This window comes from Diprion similis, chromosome 12 (genome assembly GCF_021155765.1).
Source record: "Diprion similis isolate iyDipSimi1 chromosome 12, iyDipSimi1.1, whole genome shotgun sequence".
NCBI lineage: Eukaryota > Metazoa > Arthropoda > Insecta > Hymenoptera > Diprionidae > Diprion > Diprion similis.
This window is the reverse complement of record NC_060116.1, coordinates 16,618,276-16,642,431: the sequence shown is the minus strand read 5'-3', so window position 1 is coordinate 16,642,431 and position 24,156 is coordinate 16,618,276. Positions and strand designations below refer to the sequence as shown.

Here is a 24,156-nt window from a genome sequence, read left to right as displayed (position 1 = left end):
GGAGAATCCGACGGGATTGATTCGCTCAGCCGTGGCAGGCTTTAATCTTGGCCCAAATTCAGGGGAGGAAGGAGGAGGGAGGAGGGAGGGAGGAAATTCCATTATCCTGAAGGCGCCCGGCGTCGTTCCTGCTGGATGTGGAGTTCGCGGAGCGTCTCGGTCCATCGAATTCAAATATCCGCCCACCGTGGAAGCATATAAAAATGGTAAAATTGATTCGAAAATGTTTTACAGGGCGAAAACGAGCCGAGGGACAACACGCGTGGTGCGCGCCGGGGGGTGAAAAGGTTAATGTATGAATTGGTTTTTCGGTGACCTCGTTCTCCACCCCCCACTTTCCGAGGTTCGCGGCACGCGGAGTTTCACGGGCTTGGACCTGGAATACGAAAATGGAAAACGGAGGAAAAAAGAATTACAGCCAATTTAGAAATGCGTTTTGTAATTAAAGGAAAACGTGGCTGCGCGCTTCGCTCAAAGGTGGAAATTGGACCGAAGCACCACCACCTCCAATTCCAAGGCTATGTTTTGTACCGCGTTCGATCGCCATTAACGGCAAGATTAAGGATTCCATTTGAGCGGCTGCATTTTCCATTTTCTCGTAGGAATCTTAGGTGCACTTCGGGTAAAGCTTCGCAGGTGAGAATTGTTTGTTTAAAAAGCCACGGGGGTTTGTAAAGGGAATTTTCTAATAACACGATCTTATTACCCATTCATGAAATGAAGTTATATAGACTTGTATCGGTGTGTATGGTGGATGGCTTTTTGAAGTGTGAATTATATCCACGCGAGTTCGGATCGTGAAAATACATGTACAAGTCGGGGTAAATTATTCCCCTTTTTTACAGTCCGCTAAGCGACTCGATCGATTTCTTCGTTCTAGCAGCGGGAGCTGGAACGAATTAAGAACTGTCCAAGTTTTAAATTGCGAAGCCATCAAACCCGTAGCGGAGAACGATACAACTTCTCATGACGCGCGGAATCGGTAAAGGTTATTATTAAACGTCAAGCGGCAGCCGACGTCGAGGAGCTGAATTCCCTTCTTTTTTTCTCCGACTGGCACGCGCCTATACAGGATTATGCAGGTGAAAACGGAGCAGAAAAAGTGCGACAAAGAGAGAAAGGAAGGAAGGAAGGAAGGAAGGAAGCGGAAGTTGTAGAGGCAGAGAACTCTCCTCGGTTGACAAAGGGCACCCTTAAGACATGATTTCCGAGAATGAAAGCTGCGCAGGGTGACGCGTGCGTCTGAAATTCCGCGACTAACACGCCAAGCACGGAAATCCGATCCCTCGGGATCTGCATGACACGATTTGGATCGTTGAGGGTGAGTAAGAGGGTAAAAACGGTTGAAAACAAATTCTGAAATAGAGAAAACGAGGAGAAAACGATCGAGCAATCTGGTACCGGAAATTTAAAAAGTTGGGCAAATGTGAAGCGAGTTTTACCGGGCCCCGGTGCTCCTAGCTTATACTCTATGGTTCCGAAACCACGTGTTCAGGGGTCCTCTGGAACTGAGGAAGATCGATCGAGAGCGAGACTCGACGGTTTATATCCCTGTGGCTTATAAAATTAGCAACAGCGTTCTTCCCGGTAGTGTTTGGAAGAAGGAATTAATTTACGGTGAGCTTGAGACGTGCCGAAGGCGCTCGGAGAGCCAATAAGAGAGAAAGAGAGAGAGAAAGAGAGAGAGACGAGGCGGCGCGTGCCGTCGCGACGCGAGTCACGTCGTCAGGCCCCGAGCTCCCTAAATGACGGGACATTAGAGCTTCGACCACAGCACACCAACCCCCTTTCAATTCGGCTCGTGGCTCATTCTTCGGACCGTTGGGCGGAAATGGCGCAAGAACGGAGCGTCTAAGCCTCCCAAATTTCGGCGCACCATCGAGGCTCCGATCTCTCCGTCATCCACACGTGTGACTGGTGAAAAAACACTCTCCTGGCCACGTGGAATCGGCTCCTGAAGGCCTGCGCAACCCTCACGGTTATTATAATTTCATTCTGGTGAGTGTGGTCTTTTTGAAATTAATTAAATTAACCCGACTCCGCTTATCCACTCGGCTCGCTTATAGGTTGGTTTGTTCGTTCGTTCGTTCGTTCGTTCGAGGGCGGGGGCGGGGGTTCAAGAGCCTGCGACGTGCTAATTGGGTTAAGTGCCCCTTCGCGCGGCGGACAACGCGAGATATAACAACAACTCTGATACAGAAATAGAGAAACTCGGGAGGATAATAAACAGGTAGGCTACCTCGTCTGGCAGGGGGTGAAAATCACCCCAAGATTCGTTACCGAGGACTGGATCTCTTCGCAGCTGCCGAAGCGAGTCGGCAAAATGTGTTTCATCTCGTGTGAAATTTACGGAGACAGGGAATTTGCCAATTTTCAATCGCTGCAACAAACTATGGTGATAAATGATAAATTTAGAACAGCTTTTGGTGGATGGAAGTCAATTTTTCAAACGACAAGTTTCTAATTACCGTGAAAAATTGCTTGGCGACGTTGCGCCGCTTCGCCTGAAATTTTAAGCTCATTCAACAAGGTCTTTTAAAATTCCATAGCTATGGTACTTTACGGACACCTTGTGCATACCTTAAGGGTCGGGTACCTTGTATACCCCCGGAGAAAACCGCCCCAGTTTTCTTTCAACCTGTTGAAGCTACGCGGTAATATCTATAAGAAAAGTTTGATGATTTCGTCGTGCAGTCTCAACCCGGGAGGAGACGATGGAGGGTGAAAATGCGTGGCAGGTAGATTAATTGCCTTAGAGCTCATATTTTTCCAAGGTATATGCGTTTTTATTGTCTTGTTTTCCGTTCTTCGGATCTATCGTATTTTTTACGCGTGATATCATCTGGTTATTCAGCCTTAAATTCGTAAGATATATTATTTTTATTAAAAAATAAACAAAAAGCAAAGAAAAAAACAAAAACAAAGAAAAGAAGGAAAACGAAATCACTTTTGTCCATCACTTGGCAAGCCTGTCAGTATTTCGGGATGTAATATTTATCTCGTCGCCCGAGCGAATAGACACGCGTGGAGGATTTCGAAGCTGGCGAGGATCAGGGGTGGAGAATATCTGGTGGTTTTCGCGGTATTTCGGGAATCAAACCGCAGGATGGATTGGCAGAATTTAGTAAAGTGGATAAATTGGGCGAGGAGGGGTGGGGGGCGGGGGGGGGGGGGGGGGGGGGCAAGTGGCGGCCACGAGTTACAGGTCTGACGGGAGTTCACAGTTGAAAGAAAACCAAAATAGAACAAAGAGCATCCGTCCCTCGGCCCGAGCCAACCCTAAAAAACTTACCCCGCTTCCGCCCTCGCTTTGATCCCGTAACGCTTCCGGCGTGCTGCTCTGATCCGTGCAACTCAGGGAGAAACAACGCTGGGATGGCTTTCCATTATTTAGCTTGGACACCGTTTCTGATCTTTCAAATTCTTCAACAGCTGCCGAATTCGATTCGCCATGTCACGTATGATAACCCTGTACATGCTTGTCTTCCTATTTTTATTCATTCGGCTTGTCTCTCTTGGGACTCGGTGAGCCGGGTTATTTTTTCAATTTACTGTTTTCAATGTTTTTCAAACAGATCACCTTTCTTTGGAAATAAATAAGCTTCGGACTGGAAGCGACGACGGCTTTATGCAGGGAATATTTTAAGACGATGTATAACTGATTTCGACAATTTTTTTACACATAAATTCTTATACATAGTCGATTCGCTGCAGTTTTAACTACGGGTAGAAAATTACCGTAGATGAATAGGTGAAAGTTAAATTGTAATACTTTGTCAAGGTGGTTAAACCGTTTAAACAATCTTGAAAATTGCTATTATTTTCCAATTATTTTCCTCCGCAATCTCCTCTGTTCTCTCATAAAAGTGGAAACAGTTTTGATTAATCATTGTTATAACTTTGAAATTAAAAGCAGTAAAGAACCATCGTTTACTTAAGACATTAGTTATTTAAGAGACATAATTATGCCAATGTAAACGGAAATTTTTCGCTTCACAAGTGTAGAAATAAATTCATAAGCCTGACTGATTTTCTTCCGCAACATAAAAAAACATCGCCATTCCAATCGTAAGTTCAATGCAACGTAAACCATGAAAACATCTCGAATTTTTCCACCGTATAAAAGTATCGATCCTATCGAATTTCCCTCAAGGCAAAAACATGTCTCGATTGCATTTGCTCGAGGATAAGGTCAGTCTCTGCCCAGGGTTGGTTCTCCAGGCTACCCGAAGGGGTTGGGCATTAGATTTTTAATCCGTTTTTCTTCGGCCCATTACGAGATTGAAGGCCTTAATGCAGCTAAACGATCTTTCGCTCGCGTTTAGATGCATCAGTAGTTCCAGGGAGGCGAGAGCAAATGGGGTGATAAAAACAAAGCTGAAAGGAATTTCCTAGTTTGGAAAAATCCTGACCGAACGTGAAAGCTCGAAGAAAATTGGCTGACGGTGATTCTTATGTTATAAATATGCTGTGCATAATATTACACCTCTAATTAATGTTGGGTTATTATTACAACTTCCCCCCTACGATACCAGCGTGGTAGTTGTTGGTAACAACAATGATAATAATAATAATAATAATAATGATGATGATGATAGTAATGATAAGCATACACACACATACGATGCAACGACAAAAAACACTTACATTAGCTGTTAATGGTCTTGATGAATAATTCATCCCGCCCACAGTGCACGAGAGTACATTTCGCATGCTGCAGCTACTACATGTATACATTAGGGTGTTTCAGAAAGAAATAATTTGCCATTTTTCACCGTGGTAACCCCTAAAAATTTTGTTTATGTTAAAAGAAAGATCCTGTAGGAAAGACGTTCGTTCTAAGTTATGTGGAAGATCGCGTCCATTTGAGTTTTCACTTTTCTTTCATATCTTTTACTTTTATTTCTTATCTTATATTCTCCTAAATTGAAAGTTAATATTAAATTACAACTATTTTACGAGATTGAATTAATAATAACGAAAGAGTCCTCAGATCTACTTCTGAAACATTAACTGGAGACTTGATACTACAAGTGTGAGTCTCCTTAGCCACGTAAATTGATGTTATGATTGATGTAAGCGATGAGAAAAAAATTTCATTTACGATTCTTTATAAATTTGAAGAAAAATGTATAAAAGTGAAAAATCAACTGAACGTGATATTCCACATAACGTGTGTAACGCTCATCTTTTTAGAGAATCTTTCTTTTGACGTACAGAAACTTTTTAGGGGACGCTATGGTGGAAAGTCATAAATTATCTTTTTCTGGAACACCCTAATATGTACAACGTATATATATATATAACAGGCGATACCTGCTGCAGTCTGTCTTTTGTGCAATATTTTGCGGTCGGTCCGCAGCGGAATATCCGGAGTTCCCTTTGCCGCGGTAAAAATGATTCTAAATTCGCGAACTCCGCTTTTCGATAGGCACGCAAGTACGCTCGTGACGCAAAAACGTCCCTGATATTAGGCACGCACTACGGTGTATAATAAACGGAGATACGCTTCGCGCTACCCGTCTGCCAAAATACATAATACAGGCCGTATTAGGGTCGTTCTGTACCTACGCCGAGGCGTACTACACCCTGGGGCATTGCGGTAACAACGCCTATGTATCCCGGTTCCCAGAGAACATCGTGGGAAGAGCGGAGGGTGCAGGGGTGAAGTTGGGGGTGGGGGGGGGGGACAGAACGGCGGGAATTAAATCGCTTGCCATTGCGATAAACATATATTTATTGGAAGGATAAAATCATACCGATCTTTTGAAAAATCATCCCACGCGTCTCCTTTCTTCTTCACTTCATTTGCTTTTCTTTTTTTCATCAGCCTTTCGAATGATTAAGAGCTTGATTTGAAAGTATAATTGCAAAAAACAAAGGTAGTTCAAATCGTTTTTTTTTAGTTTTGGTATTGAACTGCTGATACTTGGATTAGCATTGAATTAAGTAACTTTATCTTGTATAATCTCTTCATATGGTAGATTCTTCGTTTATTCGAGCTGCTTTTGACGCTAATTTACAGCTCAAGTCTCGGAATGCCTTGGGAAAAATCAGTCCCCAATTATTTCGGATGCCGAAATTGACTCGGCACGCTTCTTTATTATCGTTGACGAAATACCAGCCGTTACGAAGACGGGGCTCGCGTCTTGGGCTGGGTTTTTTTTTCGTCGATCCCTCGGCGACTCTGAGAGCATTACGAAGTGTTTTCTTGGTAATATCGTACACCCCCACGGAAATAGGGTGGAAGAGAACCGCGGCGTGTCAACCGCATCGAACCAGGGGATTAGCCCGGTGCTTTTCTCCCTTGTGGCTCGTCTCGCGATCTCTTTGCCGGTTCGTTCCAGCCACCAGCGTAGCCGCGTGTAAAACGAGAGACGAATGAAGCGCGGGCGCGGCAAAAGGAGGGATTTTTCTTCGACGAGAGGCTGCAGCAGTATGTGGAGGTGGATCAAGCTCGTTCTCGATAAATTTACAACGAATCGCTGCGAGCTACGCACTCGCTACACCACCGTAGCGAGCTCTTCTTTCTCATCCTCTACTCCCAGCTCGCCTCCTTACGGAATAATGCCAGGAACAGACGGCGCAGACTTATCGCTGCTGATCCTGAAGGATATCACGGACGCAAACGGAACACAATCGGGTCAAACCAACGTAACTCGCTTCCAGGCAGGAATTGTATATGAGGAAAAGACGGTAGAGCTCATCTCTTCATTTCATTCATCATCCCTTCACTTTCAGGCGTCGCCTCGAGGAATCTTCGAAATGTTACCTGCAGTTATTCGATACTTTGGAATACTTCGTCTTCTCAAAGAACACGCGCATCAAATTTGGGTGATAATTATCACACTTCACTTGACTTTCATCTAGATTTTTACCGATCGGCATGATAATACTGTTACAAAGGGTGAAATCGCGGTTAAAAACATCTTGAAGCTTTCGTATCGTGTCACAAAGTGAATTAGATTCCTGAGTCAACCAGTGTTATCGTAAAAATTAAGAAAAATGCCTTTTTCACTGGTTAATTCATTTGTGGCTGTTGGATGATGGTTTCTTTACGCTCGATGAACGCGTTGTTTTATTCCGTACAAACGCAGGATCGATACAAAAAATTACATCTCTGAAGTATATTCTTCCGGTAAATTAATTAAGACGTCTACCAGCACGATATCAGAGTGAATCGGAGGTAAATTTTTATCCGCAAACGATTATTGAAAAAAATAGAGCAACCCAGAAGTATTTCGTCCGCACTATTACATTGCGTGGCATACGAGAGTGAATTTTCGACTCATTGTCAGACAACAAGCCGTCAGACAGCGAGGTCTACTCGGGGGTTGAGTGAGGGGGTAGCGTAACGTGTAGAATACACCGCAGCGTTCGCGAGCGAACAAGATTAATTAACGAAGCACCGTGGCTCTTGTGCGTCTTTACGTCCACGTTGTAAGCTGGGATTTTACACACCACGTGTGAAAAGCGGCGGGGATGAGGGGGGCGGTGAAGAAAGATTTTTAATAAATATATTAGCAGCTGGAAGGCTAGGCTTCTGCACGCGGCTAACTGACAAACGTGCCACGCGCTTCCCTGGAGTCAAATTTTATCATCCAACACCCGCAAAGTATTCCTAAATTAATCAGAATCGTGAATAATTTAGCGTCACCTCGCCTCGCCGCGCCGGGCCGCCCGAACTCAACGACGACAAAGTTTCGAGCTTCGTCGCCGCAACTCTAAGCCAGTTCCGCAACAACTCGCAGCGTCCCCGAGGAACCGCGAAACCTGCAGGCATCGAGTTATTGGACGATTGAAAATCGACACGAGACGACACGCGGTGGTTTTTTGAAAACCAGCGTCTTTCCACCCCGCAATTTATTCATTCATGAATTCACCCCTCTGTTTATTCGTCATCGTCGCATCACCGATTGTTGTTTTTATACATATAGGTGGGATACAACGTCGCTGCGACCCGAATATGATATCGGCATCGAGCGAGCGAGCTTCACCCCCGGGGGTGGCGGGTGGAAACGGGGAAAACACGGACCGGCGAAAAGGGGGGCGGCTGGGGGAGGCCGCGAAAGAGCTTTCGCAAGAGCTTTGACTGGCTCCGCCCCCCGCCAATCGCGAACCACCGAGCTTTCGGTGTCTTCTACAAGCCTGGCCAATATCGCGCGGCCACCCGCCCGCGCAGCCTCCAAGGTGGACCAATCGTAATTCCGTTAAAAGGACTGGCGAAAAAATTTAATGAATTATGAATATTGTCGAGAGAAAATATTTACAACCAATGAAATTTTCTTCCTCGATCTCTTTCACGAACTATCGAAGAGTCAGCTCCTTATTCTCAGCTCGACTTGTCAATTGTCTTCGCAGCTGCGCCGCGTAATCTTGATCTACGTGTACAAACTTCCTAAACGGGCTGAATGTCGTCCTGAATCTTTGGTCGAGTTTGGAATATGCTCCAGGAAATACGAATAATCCTTGTCAGGTGAAACTGTAAAATTGACAGAAAATACTTTACCGTTCTATTCGAGTTTCCAACGATCAAATATTCGACATTTGATATTCCATCCTGGCTAAATTCTGTCTATCAGCCTGCAGCGTTGTCTAGTACTAAGTTAAAAATTGGCAGACGTTAATTGACAGAAAACAACGGTTTTTCAGGTGGAAAGCCACGAGAGGTGATTGATGAAGAATGAGCAATAAAACTATCCTCCGGGTGTTGTTTTCCATGATTTATTACCGAGCAATGTCGAACTCAATATCAAAAACGGCTTGCAAGGGTAGAAATCGAACCACGTTGCATCGGATGCGTGAAAATTTTTGGATTCGCTCTGAATTTGGGCGAAATGAAGGTCCGCAAAGTGGTTTTCGGTGCAGCATAGACAGCGGCAGGTGAGCATTGCGGATTTTCCTGCATGCGGGAAAAACGGCGCGGCAACGGCAGTTGGATGGTACGATTCCAAGATCAGAATTCCTCGTGTAAAACTCTCACGTACGTGGCTCGAAGTAATAATGCAAGCGATGCTCGTAATTCCGTCCCTTCGTCCCCGCGTCCTTTCGCGTCCTTCCGTTATTCCGTCGCTCCGCCGACCTCTGCCTCGAATTTATGTACCAGAATCTTCCATAAAGTAGCATAAAATTATCAGAACGTGTTTTCCTTCCCCGCTCCTTGCCTTTCGTCCTTCTACCCTGTATATTCTATTAATGCATGCAACATAGTCGATACATGCACGAATTTCCTTTCGCTGAATTTCGCATTTACTTCTACTTGTAACGCTTTACTCATTGAGCTGCAGGAATGTCTGAAATCAGCTCAGAGGGAGCTAAGTTTTAAGGATTCAACGTATAATATTCTTTTAGCTCCAAGTATTATTTAAGGTGTCGCCTCGATTACGGTCGAAAGTGAATTTCCAATCAATGAATAATCTGCTGTAGATAATTGTGCAACGAATCAGCAACCAGAAGTCCGTCAGAAATCTTGTTTGCGGAAAAACCTGTCGAGTGGTCGTCCGGTCCCTCTAAATAATGCATCCGCGCCTCGAGAGGTGGAATGGGAAGCATATAATCCGTTTTGGGGGTGGTAGCGGGGTGAGCGAGGGTGAATAAATATGCGTTATACGCGTGTGACGTAAATACCGGCGACTTTCTCCCCCTGCCGACGAAGGATTCCGCTTCACCTGGGTCCCCGCGTGGCTGACCATCCGAATGACGGCGAAGGGAGACCGGATATCATCCCTCCAGCGCATATTTCTCGTTTACGATCGGAATACGAGATTTTTCCCGGGCGGCATTCTTATTAGTTTTACGAGTGGACGCGGCAGCCGCCGCATCTGCCCACCGGGCGCCAGACGCGCAGTAAAATCGCGTGGCGATCTGGTCCTGATCCCGCAGGAGTTCGCGATCCTCCTCTTCTTCAGGGCGGCGCGTTTGTTAAAGCACGTCAGTCACAGCGTCGCGATCCGTCGAAATCTTCGCGTGGGTTTCGCACGTAAGGCGGACAGCTGACAAGTCGAATGTAGTGGAGAAACCGCGTGGTATTCTCGGCTCGGATAGTTGGTGGAAACTCTCACGTTATCCCAGGACTCCCGGTTCCCGGAGACAGTTGACAGGGATACGTGCACGCGCCGGGAAACCGTGAGGCGAGGGTTGCGGAGAGAAGGGGGTGCAGATATGTCGCGGACGAAGACGCTTGAGCAGAAGAAGATCGACGTAAAATTCACTGCGATACCGATCGGCGATCAATCGGACTTCGAAAGGCTAAATTTCGACCTGAGGAGACTCGATGCAGTTTTGAAGCTTTGCCAAAGTTCCAGGGGCTGTCGGACCGGGGTTGGATTTTTTGGCGAGATTTTCACTGGGATATGGAATCCGCTTGTATGGAAAGTCTGATGAAAAATGGTGAAAAATCCCGGGACTCGCCTTTTCTCTCTGTAGAAACATGCATGTGTAGGTACGTGTATAATATACATCGGGTGTTACACACGAGGCTGCACAACGTGAAAACGAGATTGACGGGAATATTCGTTGCTGCTCAATAAAACAGCTCCAACAAAAAGCCCCTTTGTAAAACATCGGTTTAAAGTTTCATGCAAGTCTGTCCAGGTGTTCCTTTGCTTTTTTCCAACGGCGTCGGCTTTACCATGTAAATTTCCCATATGGGGTACACCTCGCGGAGCTCGCACACGCCTCTCACCCCTGCGGTCCTCGCCCTCCCCTTCCACCCCCTTCTCACGGTGCCACGTGGCTGCGGGGTGGTGTTAAGGCAAAAGAATAAATGCATGCATACGTATAAATAACAGAGAGAGAGAGAGAGAAAGAGAGAAATAAAAGAAAATGGAAGCAAAACGAAACGAGCGGAGAAGCTAAAAGCAGGCTTAGCCCCGCAGATTCGGTTCTCAAGAAGAGCGTACAACCTGTTCGACTATAAATTAGGTTTGAATATAATCATGTGGGGGGAAATATACGCGAGCTGAGGCCGAGATCAGTCGGCGTTGATCTCGATCGTCGACGGAGCGAAAGGAGACTCACAATTCTTTTTTTTCGTTTTTTTTTTTTTTTTTTTTTTTTTTTCTTTTTTCGCGATATTACCTTATGCCTGTGAGAATTGAAAGACTTGCCTCTCGCGCCGCTTGAGAGTCCTTTGTTCCCGGCACAAAAGAGAAGCCGGGGTATCTAACCCCAGGAGGCGTTTCTTAACTAGGGGTAGCAGAGGTAAACGGGGCTGGAAGATAGCCGACTTCGTTGGGCTTCGCGGTGCTGACCTCGAACAAAAAGCGCATTTGCGTTTCCTTTCCCGCGGCTTCCAAATTGAATGATAAAAATGTGCTCTGTCCGTCGTCCCGCGTGGCCAGCAGCTGCAGCATCGCCTTATTATTATAATAACCGTCGACTTTTCGCTAGAGCAGTAAAATCCCCGCCGTCTCTTAACCCCGTTAACCCTCCCCCTCCCCCCACCCCCTCGGCTGGCAAAACAGCGCTCTTTAGGCGACAGCTTTGCAAGCTACAAGCCGCTTTTGTCGCGAGATAACGGCCGCGCGACTGGAAATGAAATGAAAAAGCGTAAAGACGTTAGACATCGGAGGACCGGATCCGGGCGAAAATCAAAGTCCGAAAAGGGAGCTTTGAAACCGGATATCCTCGAGCTTTTTTCACCCTCGAGTATGTCGCCCTTGCAATTAGCACCGAGGCTCGTGAATACGTCAGGCTTAACGGGCAGCGCGAAATCCTCCAAACGAGGATGGATCGTCCTTTGCCACCGGACCGTGTGTGGACCGGAAGTGCAATGCGCCATTCGTGCAGCAGTCAGTCGTGTGAGGCGTGTCATAATTCCACTGTTCGTACCTACACGTGTTACTCCGGCTTCTGCAATGTCGAACAAACAGGAACACGGATCTTGTTTTACGCAGTTTGCGCCGTTTCCTCATGCATGCTCCAGCCCTCCGTACACACGGACGTAAAGCTCCACAGGCTGGATTAATATCAACGGAATTATTGAATCCACCGTGAAATATCGGCTCGTGTACGCTTCTCTTGTCGTCTCTCCATCCCTTTTTCCGTTACTCACCCCCTTTGTAGCTCTTCTTTTTTCCGTAGCCGTTTTACTCCTTTTCTCAGCCTCATCACGCGGCCTGCACCTCTCTTGTTCGACCTGGACTCTGGACGATATTAATCAATAAATAGGATCAAACGCGGATCCCTCTCTGTGTGCATTTCGACGCCTCCGTTATGTTGGACGCGTCTGTAATTGATGGTTCTCCGGCTCCCTCGTACACACAACAGTTTCCTTTATCGATCGCGTAACGCAATCTCCGCGCTCAAAGTCAACCACTGGAAATACAGACATTATCATACAGTCACGGACGCCGAGCGAGCAAAAATATTCCCAGGAATTATCGCTACCTCTATGTATATATATATGTATATATACATGTACGGTGTAGATGTAATAGGTATCCACGTATAACTGCACACGGACGGTTAACGCGCAGGAATATATATGCAGTATTCACATCTTGGATATCAGAGGGACTCCCGAGGGACGCATGAACCCCGGTACAGCGGCACTCTTTCGCCTTGTACGGCCCCGTTTAATACCGCAACTACCTTTTCTCCTATTACTCTATTTCCCCCATTTTCTATTTTTCACCATTTCTCGCTGCCTAGCGAGAGTAAACTTTCAAAGATATTTCGTGCAGCTGCGAGCCGGGTTCTTCACTCCGAACCGCAACTATGGTGCCGCGTAAAACACTTGGAAGGTCCGGGACCTCAAGCCGAACGTAACAACCTGCCAAAGTTTAGATTAGTTCGAACTATAATACATAGTATATGCATACAACACGTACATACATTGTGCACACACGCGTGTCTCTCTCAAGTCCGTGCGGTTTTGCGTATGTGCTTAACTGATACAGTGTCGGTGTATATCTCGATGTATCCCTCCCGTCGGTCCTCCATCTTTCCAAATGTTTATCTTAGTGATGGGAATCCGAGAAGGGCATGTCATAGTTTCCGGAACCCTGTTTCCCCTCATATATATATATGTGTATATATGCGCTATAGGTATGTATATCGGCTCATCGTCCAGAGTCTCGATCACGATCATAAGATGAACAGTGCTGGTAAAAAATTTTCATCTTTTCACTATCCATTCCGTTTTCTGATATTTATATACTCGGAGGGTGGCGTGGTTTGAGAAATCCACATACCAGATCCTGATCCTCGGAAAGAAGAAGAAAGAAAAAGGAAACACCGAGACATAAACGAAAAAACAGAGACGCAATTGGAGAGTGGACCATGAAGCGAATTCCTACAGCTAAGGAACTTGCCGAAATCGCATTACACACGAGGACTTGAGCTGCGAGCTTTCGAGAAGGCCGCGTTTTCGCGTATAGACTTTACAGCGGAAGGAGGGAGGGACGGATCTACGTTTGGGGGTTGGATTCCTCGGCCGTCGTCTGCGGTGCCGGGGTGAGTCTTCGACGATGTAAGGGTAAGAATGCGCCGCCGCCCAGTCCTGACGTCTCAACTATGGTCAAACTGTTTCAAGCCTCCGTGGAATTAGTGACCCGGGTTCCTCGCAGCAATTTCCGTCCCTCCGGAGCCTCGGTCTATCAATGAAACAGCCGGCAGGTCTTTCCGAGGCAGGAGAAGAGCTGCGGAGTCTGCGGCTCCTCCTCGGCGTCTCTGCTTCTCTCCGACGGAATTTCCGAAATTTTACGAAGAGAGAAACGGAGCCGGAATTAAGAGGCGGGCGCGGCGTTTTTGCGTCCTGGGAAAAACGCAATATCTTCGAAGGGCGTCATCCGGCGGGTCGAATTAATCGGCCGGGGTGCTCTTCGAACGGTCTTCTGCCTAATTTGATGAATTTTCGCTCGTAAACGCGGCGGACGTGAACCGTGTCTCGGATGGCTGGGACTCCGGTATCTTCCGCTCGCCCGAGGAAGGAAGTGACGTCCTCCGATCGTCGCCCCCCTCACGCAGTTAGTTATTCCTTGAACGAAGCCCTGTCGGAGGGCCGTTACACTTTATTATTACTGCCGAGTTTAATTAATCCACTTGTTATGCCGAGGCCTTCTGCCTAAAATACACCCGCGAGATAAGGACACCAGTTTTAACACTACACTGGCTACAATTTCAATCCTTCTCACCTCCTTAGCTGCCTTTCTGTACAATAACCGGCTCCTTCTCGTTTTCTCCCGGAAATACGTCGCCATATTTACATTCAAGGAAATCGTCAGGTTGGATTAATTAACGCTACAGGCAGTCTGTGTTAATTTCCCCAAATCGTGAGAATTGATCAATGGAAAATTCTGGAACATCTCTTTCAGTTCAAATTCGATCCTGCTGATTCGACCATGAAAAATACAAAACTTACAAAAGTTTTGTAACAAATTGAAAAATTTTTATCCCGGCAAATCTAAAACGCTGATAGTATCATACGTGCAGGTTTCGCGTGACATCTAAAGGCGAAGCATTTCAAATATATGTATACCTATACGCAGGCACGTTTCGAAGATGGTTTCACGAGATAGAGGGTTGAAGCCTAGCGCACATGATTCTCTCCATTTCAAAGTGAGGGATGAGGTAAAAAAGTGTCTCAACTTCAAGGAATGATAGGAGAAAGTGGGGCGAGTTGACGTTTCCGAAACGTGAGGAACGAGAGACAACGTATCGTATTATAGAAACGCGAAGACCACCTTTGCCCCACCGTCATATATGGGCGGGGGGGGGGGGGGGGGGGGGGGGAGTCTCTTTGTGACGTAAGACGCCGAGGCGTCGTAGCACTGACACCCTTAGCGTCGAGGAAACGTCGCGTTGCAGGATGCAGAGAGTCGAGTGTGACGGTGGCTGATCCTTGCAACGGAGGCTCGAGACGCCTCGCTGGAGAATTCGACGACGAATTCTTCACGTCGATATTTAAATTCCAAGACGGCGTCGGCGTCGCCGGGTGCCTCTTGACTTTGATCCTCGGTAATTACATTCTTTCACCTCGTCCCGACACGCCGCGCAATGCCGTCCTGAATACACACGCACACACACACACACACCAGAAACCGGATGGGTCTAACCTTTTTAATACCGCGGCGACGTCGACTCGACGTTACCCACCGTGTTTCAACGGCCCGCGGATGCCCCTCTCGAATTTGATCTCGCCTTCAAGAACCGGATCCTCGCAGCAGGTATCGTCGACCCTTTCAACGTCCCCGTGAAACGGAGACGTTCGCCATAACGCGGAATGCAAAACGCTGCGGCCACGCTCGTCTAACACACCAGTATCCCACGCTTCTGGTCTCCGATAAATGGTTTCTCAAAAACGTTTTTTCGGTTTCAGCATACCCAGTTGTATAACCAGGGAGGCCACAAGTTTTCCGGCAAAAAAATAAAAATTCATGACATATTTTCCCTGATGTTTTGCCAGTTCTAGTAACTTACTGAAACTTAAATCGATCAGCTCATCGACTCTATATTAGATTTAAATTCAATTCAAATTAAAGAAAAATATTTAGTAAAAAAAAATCAGTTTAAACCAATTTGTTTTCTAGACGAAAAAAGGTCAACTTGTTACCTTGAAAAATGATTTCTAATTCCCACGATATAAAACTAATATTTTCATTTCTTTCCATGACGAAATTAAAAATTCCGTTTTCCAAGTGTGTGGCCACCCTATACAACGTGTGGGGAAAATCGGTCTCAGTAAGGGTGAAAAAGACCCAAAAAAGTTATATCAATTTGTAATTTTCTCCCTTCTCTCGACGTACCAACGCGAAGACTGAGTTACCGCAGGATAAATACCCGCAGTAAATCGTTTAGAAACTGCAAGCTTCCGGACTTTTGACCTCGCGGCTCATTCGCTGCAGCGGAAAGTCGCCGGGCCGCAAGGTGATATCGTTGCTATTTATTGTCCTATTATCTCGATTGATGTGACCAGTGAGCACCTTAACGCGGTCCAATATCTGACATTTCGGCGAATAACGCCGCTTAATGGTCCAGCTGGAGGTTCGAAGGAACTGAGTAACCGAGGATGCTGTTTTTTAACGGTCATTTTTTCCTCTGGACTGCGGAACCAGGCGATGCGGAAATGTCGCGAGTTTTGATACTCACTTATGATTTCCTGAGGTGAATTAGGTGTAATGATATTATAGCTGTAGGTACACGCGGTGCAGGACTTACGCGGCGTTTACGACGGGAAAGAGAGCCGGGCTGGCTGGCTCCGCGTGTATGCTTCACTTAGTTAGGCAAAGTATACGTATAAACTTGAAAATAGCTAGAAGGTAAGGTAAGACGCGCGCAGCGCGCAGCGGGGCAAAACTTTCCGGGGTTAATATATAAATACTGCCGCATCGCGTGCATTAGCCGTTAAAAACAGAAAACCCAAAACTGTACGTGTACCTACGACCCTACCTCACTGCAGGGTGGAGCGGCGAATTATATCCTGCAGGCTATGTCGTCGAGAGAGAAAGAAAAGAGTAAAAGAGAAAAGTAAAACACGTATACCAACGACGAAACCAGATACTATGCAAATGTTAAAACTTGCTGATTACACTCGCTTCAACTACATTTTCACCTTTTTTCTGCAACACCTCCGAGGCGAGGGGAAGCGCGGATTGCCGCTATCCTATTCCTCTTACTTATTGCATTTCTTAATGCCAGGATTACTCTAAATACGTTTTTCATAAGATAGAATGGTAATAACTTTCTTTTACGTCTTTACTTCAAATCTGCGACAATTCATTGTGCTTTTTTTAAACTCAAATCTTATTCCTGCTGCAAAAAATTTGACATCGACAAATTCACTGGAATTCAATTACGAATTTACCAAAGAAAAAAAAAAAAAAAAAACATACCAGAGTTGCAAAAAGTATGAAAAGTTCCAAATTTTGAATAATTATCTTCATCTCGTATAACAACTTTTAAGGAGATCAAGCGATAAAAAATCTCTCGAGTTTGTCGTGAGGTTTACCGGCCTTGTAACGAGCGGTTTTGTAACACGACACGACTGCGTACGTAAGATGTGTTCTACGCACTAACTACCCGTGAATCCAGGGTAGGCGAACGTGTTGATTACCCAGGAAGATGGAAGCTGCGGCGGCGGTGAGCGCGTTATTTGTCGTCTAATTACGTAGATGGCACTTTGACTTCGCTTCCCGGTGTTTGCGTAGGATCAATGCCGTCTATCTATGATTCCATCTCACTCTCTCACTCCATCGCTGTCTCCCCCCACCTCCTCTCGCTTCATATCTCCATGTATTTTCAGGTAGCGGGCGTGAAACGTGTTCGGTAGCTTCGCTTTCGAAGCAGCAGCAGCAGCAGCAGCGGTAGCCATGAGCTTGCAAGCTGCAAGATGGAGGCAGCGAGCGAGCAAGTTGCATTAATATGGATAGATATTGTACCTATTCACCCTCCCCCCTCCCCCGCCCCCGGCATCTATTATTTATGTACGCGCGTCCTCCGCCACCCCCTATAGACACTCCATAAATATATAAGCCTCTCACCCCCCGTCTTTGTCTCTCTGTATCTCCGTCACTCTTGTTCCCTGCGACGAAGACGAGTTCCGAGCCAAGACCCCCTCCCCCCCCCCAAAAAAGGGGTCGAAGCCAGCCAGGGTTGTAACTTTTACCAAACATTGAGTGCACTATTGATCATCTTATTTCTATTATTCTCCGGGACTAAGTTCCTCTCCGAACCCAAAATTTCACGGCTCGTAGCATAAAATCAGTGTCACGTCTGATCTTTACTGCAAAAGGGATGGGTTTTGCGATATTTGAATATTTTATGGAACGATTTGACGTTCCCGCAAAATGTTGTGCATGGAAAATATGTGGGTTATACTCCTTATCGGAATATCGATCCGAAAATTTATTCTCTCGAATTGCGATCGCGAAAATCGTAACGAAGCGTTATCGTTTTTGCAACCTGAAGGTTTAGGGGGAAGGGGTTCAAGGTAGGCATAATAACGCATTGATTCATATATGTATATACATATACAAAATACCAGACGTAGGTTATACACGGAATTATTATAGCCGGCCGGTGTTTTCAAACGCGAGAGAATCGCGATTATACCAATAGTCATAACAATAGTAATAATAATTGATATCCGTAGTACGGTATAAGTTGATCTGGAATAATGGCATTTGAGCTGGCATCGCACCGTTCGAATGCAGCAGAGACCCGAGGCGGTATCGCGTCGTGTTTGAAAATACCTTTTATACTTTTGCAGACAAAGCCGCGATATAATAACGAATGAATCAAGAGAAGCATCGGAAGCGAAGATTCGAAGAACGTAGTCATGATCGTATAACTGCGCGGCTACATCGTTTCTCCATCACTTTACATCACAAGGCTTCCGTTCGTAATAAACACTCACCAAAGTCTGTGTTCTTGACCTTTAATTCACGAATGAAAACGCAAAATCCTATGCGCATATTTTGCTTCGAAACATCTGCAAATGTACTTTATCGCATGCGAAACTCAATTCACTGTAGCATTTGCTGTGGCGACAAACACCATCTATGTACCAGGTATCCACGTACTATCTCCTTGAGTTTGGGAATCACGACAGTAAACAGATTCTTGAAGGACAGGGATAATGTTTGTGTAGACGTTACACCTCGGAGCTTAGAGTTCAGTGTTAATCTCGGCCTGGTGCCGAGCGTGCGTGTCGCGAGCTTCTTGACTTAAATATGCCTGAATATCCGCCCTCGAATCGTACGTTCCTGTATGAGGCTTGTTACTATTTCCGTAATGCTCACGTTTCCGTTCTGATACCTTGTTTCTAACAGAAGACACGATAGACATCCACTGCTGCATCGCAAAAGCTTCGCTGGGCTTTGAGAGGTAATGTACAACCAAACATCTGGTTCTCAAATGTTTTTATACCAACATTCCATGGATCCTTCAGGTTTTTATCCATCTTTCGGTTTTTATCGAATCTTATTCCAACATAAATACTTAAAATTTTTTAATTAGTATTGCAAAGAGGTCACGTGATATCAGAAGCTAATTCATTGTAAGGGTAAACATGAACATCCGAATCTATTCGTATTCTTGATGTATTCATGGAAGTGACACGCGTCTTCAGGTAGTTCTCATCGAACGTAAATACCTTGAATCCTTCAATTAGTATTGCGAAGAGGTCACGTGATATCACAAGCTAATTCATTGTAAGGGTAAACATGAACATCCGAATCTATTCGTATTCTTGATGTATTCATGGAAGTGACACGCGTCTTCAGGTAGTTCTCATCGAACATAAATACCTTGAATTCTTTAATTAGTATTGCAAAGAGGTCACGTGATATCAGAAGCTAATTCATTGTAAGGGTAAACATGAACATCCGAATCTATTCGTATTCTTGATGTATTCATGGAAGTGACACGCGTCTCCAGGTAGTTCTGTTCCACTTCTCGAGTTTGTTTGTGTTCTCGAAGTGGAGTGCATTGTGCAGCCACTACGTTACTTGCATCTCGGAGACAATCTACAACGGTGGAAGAACGGAGAAATCCGATCACCGTATTAAATTCACTTTACAAAGTAATTAATTTACGCGGATAAACAGTCCTCGGTGTGTATCAACTTCGGCGCGTATCGGGGAGCTGATTTATTGCAAGCTCGTATACGGATCACTTTCGCACTGTGACATCGTGCCTCATTTTGCAATTCTGAATACTGTTCGGGGTGACGAGCCAGTCTCGGACAAGTAATTGTAGCAGGAATTGAAAACTCTTATTCCGATTAGTCAAGACACAATTATTCGTCAATTTCTTCCTGTTTCTTCAATCGATTCACGGCTGGTTGGAAGAATTTCTTATCACGCGATTACACCGTCAAACTTTTGCAAGACTGCGGATCGTTCTTGGTGGAAAAGAATCTTCACAGAGAAAATGAAAGAGCGTGATATCTCGAATCAACGCCAAACACGCGTAAAACGATAATACATAGCTTGGCTTCCATTCGCCTGATCGTCGTTGTACTTTGAACGGGCGAATGAAAAGCGCAGTTGACCGGTCGATTGCGAGAAAGAAATCGCGGAGAAGTCGAGAGCCGAGTTCTCTCGTATTTGATTTCAGGATAAAAGGAGACAAAGACCGGATGCAAAGAGGCCGAGACACCGGAGCATCCTGACTCAGATCTGGAAAGAGCTCTTTGTTCGGTTTTCTATCGGCGACGAACTCTTCGCGCGAGTGTAAATGGCCGTCCAAATTGTTTCGCTTCGCTCGCACTCAGGCAACAGCATCCCGCAATGCATTTTAGTCGACCTTCATTTTTCCCAACCATGGCCATTCACCCGCGGGCTTCCGAAACTACCCTCGCCACTATCGGTCCATCTATCGGAAAAATGTCTCCCAGCCACGCCGTGTACGAAGCAAACATTCGCGACGCTTGCACCTCGCCTCGGCAAACACGAGATAATAATATGCTATAGGCTAACCTCAAGGGAGCCTTGGTTGCAGACTAAGCACCACCAGACTCGGTGCGCACTCTTGATCAGCGTCGGGATGAGGGGATTACTTTTGACTTTTGATGAAGTGACGGGGAGTTCCTCTTCCGCTCGTTTCCTCATTTTCTATGCCTTGATTTTATCCGCGATATTATTATTGTCATTAGTATTATTGCTATGCGAACCGGACTAACGATGGACATCTTTTAACCTTTGTTTCAGGAGATGAAAGTCAACTGGGCGACGTCTCCTGGCAATCAGCCGAAGCAGGACACAAGTAGTAAGTCAGAAATTTGTTTGCTTGATACTTGCATGTGAAGGCGAGCGTGCCGTTTGATCATGTGAAAGTTTGATCGAGTACATCGCGCACCTACATCGGGTGAATCGGTAATTTCGAGGCTACTCCTCGAGTCTCTAATTACCACTCATATACGTCAATCGTATTCGGAATGAAAGTTTGTCGGAATCAAGGGAGCGTGAGGGACGTATACCGAAGGTTGTGTAAACGATTTGACAAACATATCAAGCAGCTAACCGTTTTTGGCCGCAACTCTCCATGCGGGGTGACAGCTCTTTGATGTTTGCAGATCGATTTACTCGATTGGGTTTATGAGGGTGTTCGGCGCGGAAATTAATTAGCCCTGATTTGGTGGAGGGAAAAAACAGGTCACTCGGAAATTTGCATGTTTCATGGTGGTAAAAGTGGCCGCGGAGAAACGGTGTTTGAATCTCTTCTGAGAATGAACTCTAAACGAATACTCGTCTAGGGTTTATAATTTATACATTATTATAAAATGATATATGTATAGCAGTATGGAACGGAACTCGGTGAAAACTCGATTCCTCGGATGTTTTCTTCTATCGAGAAAACGTCCGTCGCACTGAAGAGCGAACGCTCTCATCGTTTTACCGGCGGGAAAAGTCTTCCTCTTTCTCGAATCAAGATTCTCTTGGTTAAACACGTTTAGTTTACCTAGCCCGGGGCGCAGTTGCGAATTATCGTGCCAGCTGGCTAGCTACGGAATCATAAAGCGACTGGGCGGATCGCTCGAGCGAGGGTCCGGGTACATCAACGAGCCATAACCAACATTCCAGAAATAATTCTTGAACAAATGTGTGCTGCTCAACAGCCGTGAAACCGTTTCGGACTATAATGTGATAAAACCACCTTCATGATCATTTCCCGGCATAATCACTCCGCGCACGAAATGCGTTCACTTACCCCGCATTGACGAGTTTGATTGAACAAAAGCTTTGCTGTTAGTTTCCGCTTTTCTCAAAGATGAAACTTCCTCTCTCGCCCGAACACGTTCTTCGCGAAGTGCATCTTTTCACTCCTGAAGTCTGTACGTGACGCGGTACTGACGAAAGAGGGTAGTTTTAGTTCAAGTTTTAGTTTCAACGCCACGTCTTGGAAATTTTTCAAAACTTGAGGTTCCTCGATAGATACCAATTTCGAAATTCAGACTACGGGAACTGCATTGAAAGAAGCTCATATTGCCGCGATGTTGGACTCTTCGGATGGTTGACGAGTACAGAGGTGTAATTGAGGGATGCCATTAGCGTCGTACAACGCTTGGATTATGCTCAATCGCAATTCGGAGTGTTGAAATTCAGTCGGGGGACTACAGGGGAGTTTTTGGCGTAAACAGGCGAACGGCAAACCGCCGGGGCTTCGGCAGATCGACCCTCGTCCGGTTAATAGAGTCGGACGGGCAAACTCCGGATAGCGAAGCTGAGCTTAATCCAGGGTCATTTCCCTGCATTATGAATCGTACGGGCTGATTGTGGCCCACTTGCGCATTCTGTTTATGCAACAGGGCGGCAGGCTCTAACACAATAAAGCAAACCCACCCGCGCCTCCTGCCTCTATAGACACCTGAATCCACCTGAATCCACCTGGGTAGCTAGCAGCCGACGAGCGTTTCTGTGCACACCGCGTAGCCCATTCCAGTGTGTACTAACCGGGCTGGAAGCAGCTCAGGAAGGAACGGCGACGTCGAAGCGTCTGTTCTCCGTTGGCAAACATTAACTTCGACGCGAAAATCCTTGCGGCGTGGTTCGCACTGTTCTGCGCAGCTACAAAGAATCTTTTCAAGAACGGAGAGGAACTCTCGACGCGAATCAAATTCACGGCCAATATAACTAGGCGGCAAATTTTACAGGTTTTTTTTTCACACCGCACTCCGGACTTTTTCGTCATTTCACACGCGACGTCAACGGAGCGTGATTCCCGTCTCCAAAAACGGATGCGGCAGCGGCCGTCCGGATCTGATACATCACTCGTCGCATACCGCTTTCGCAATTTGGTCCGCACGTTATATCCTTTGCGGGTGTGCGCGCGAATTTGCACACCTTCGCAAAACGAGCTTCGTGTAATTGGAGGGCGAACAACCCCGCGGAATGATAAGGTTGAAAGAATTTTTATGCTTTGTCACGAGATTGGAGCGCCGTTGAAACGGTTCGCATCATCCTGGCCAGAATGCGCGACAACTAGCGTCAAAAAAGTGAGCCAAAAAATTTCTTCGTTTCCAGTTTTGTTTCGCACTCATCAATTCCGAGGATCTGGACCCGCGGAAGTCACTCATGGGGTAAAGCCGACGAGGGGTTGTTTGATATCGGACAAATAACAGAACGCTTTATATGGCTCTGCGTTTTCTCATACTTATCGGCAGCTAGACTAAGAACAGAAACGTCGAGCATAGGAAGAGAATTCCGAGTAACCACGACCCTGTCACGTATGTGTATCGCGATCCTGTGCGTATAACTTGCCACGTAGCGTAGCGAACTCGTAACCTATAGCTACAGAAATCCACAGGCACATACGCTGTGGCGGAAATAGCGACGTGCCGTCGTTCGAAATACGCTATCGATTTTGAAAACGGAAGAGATTGTTGCGTGGAACCCGAAACAAACATTTGTTACACCCTATAATCAGAATCTGGATAAGGTGGTTGGAGGGTGCGAATTCAGATTTGCTGTCAGATTATGCCGCTGTTTGCAGATGTGCTAATTGACATCTTTACGCGCCTTTTCTTTCGGAGCCTGAAAGTGTCTTAATCACACCCTGATCAACGTCACTGCAGCATTTTTTGTATCGAGTAATATAGGTTTACGAGTGTGTATAGATTTCGAACTCTCGATCCGTGGAAATGGACAACAGGACTAAAAACTCGTTTCGAAGATTCGTGAAAGGAAAATGAAGTCTTATTGTTGGACTGAAATATCGAGATACATTTTAGATAGCCAAGGAACCTTCGAACGAAACAAATTCTCATCGAATATTTCATGTACATATGTAGGTATAAATGCCAGGTCGGAAAGTACGGTGAAATAAAAATCTAAATTAACGCTAAAGTATAGAAATTTGATATAAGACTTTAGTAGAAACGAGTCCAATGTTCCTTCGACTAATTAGTAGTAGATACTGATAATCACGAGTAACTTGACTCGATTTGGAGTGCTTCCTATCCTCGCATATCAACGTAATTGAGAAAAGCTCCACCAACCGGAAGTGGAAAGTCTGTGAATAAGGGTTGCGCTATTGACAAAGCGGTATAAATAATCGTTCCATTCATGAATCGTTTACGGGTTTCGGCGGTGTCCTTGCTAAGGAGTAGAAGAGAACGGGGTCGACGATGAAAATACCTTTAGCGGGCAGTGAAATGATGCGGAATTCTGGGAAAGGCCGGGAGTCGAGTCGGTGCGAGAGGGTCCCTGGAGC

The 24,156-nt window shown here is 45.8% G+C and overlaps 1 protein-coding gene across 3 annotated transcripts in view; it reads left to right on the top strand.

The window, feature by feature from the left end:
- Nucleotides 1-24,156, top strand: part of LOC124413409 (nucleolysin TIAR) — a 264,474-nt gene that overhangs the window by 101,691 nt on the left and 138,627 nt on the right. For 2 of the 3 annotated variants that reach the window (XM_046893957.1, XM_046893958.1), the window contains exon 3: nucleotides 20,655-20,712. In XM_046893957.1, the coding sequence (XP_046749913.1) occupies nucleotides 20,655-20,712 (58 nt within the window). Of the gene's footprint in view, nucleotides 1-18,807; nucleotides 18,829-20,654; nucleotides 20,713-24,156 lie in introns of those variants that run through there. The other variant, XM_046893961.1, reaches the window with a different exon arrangement.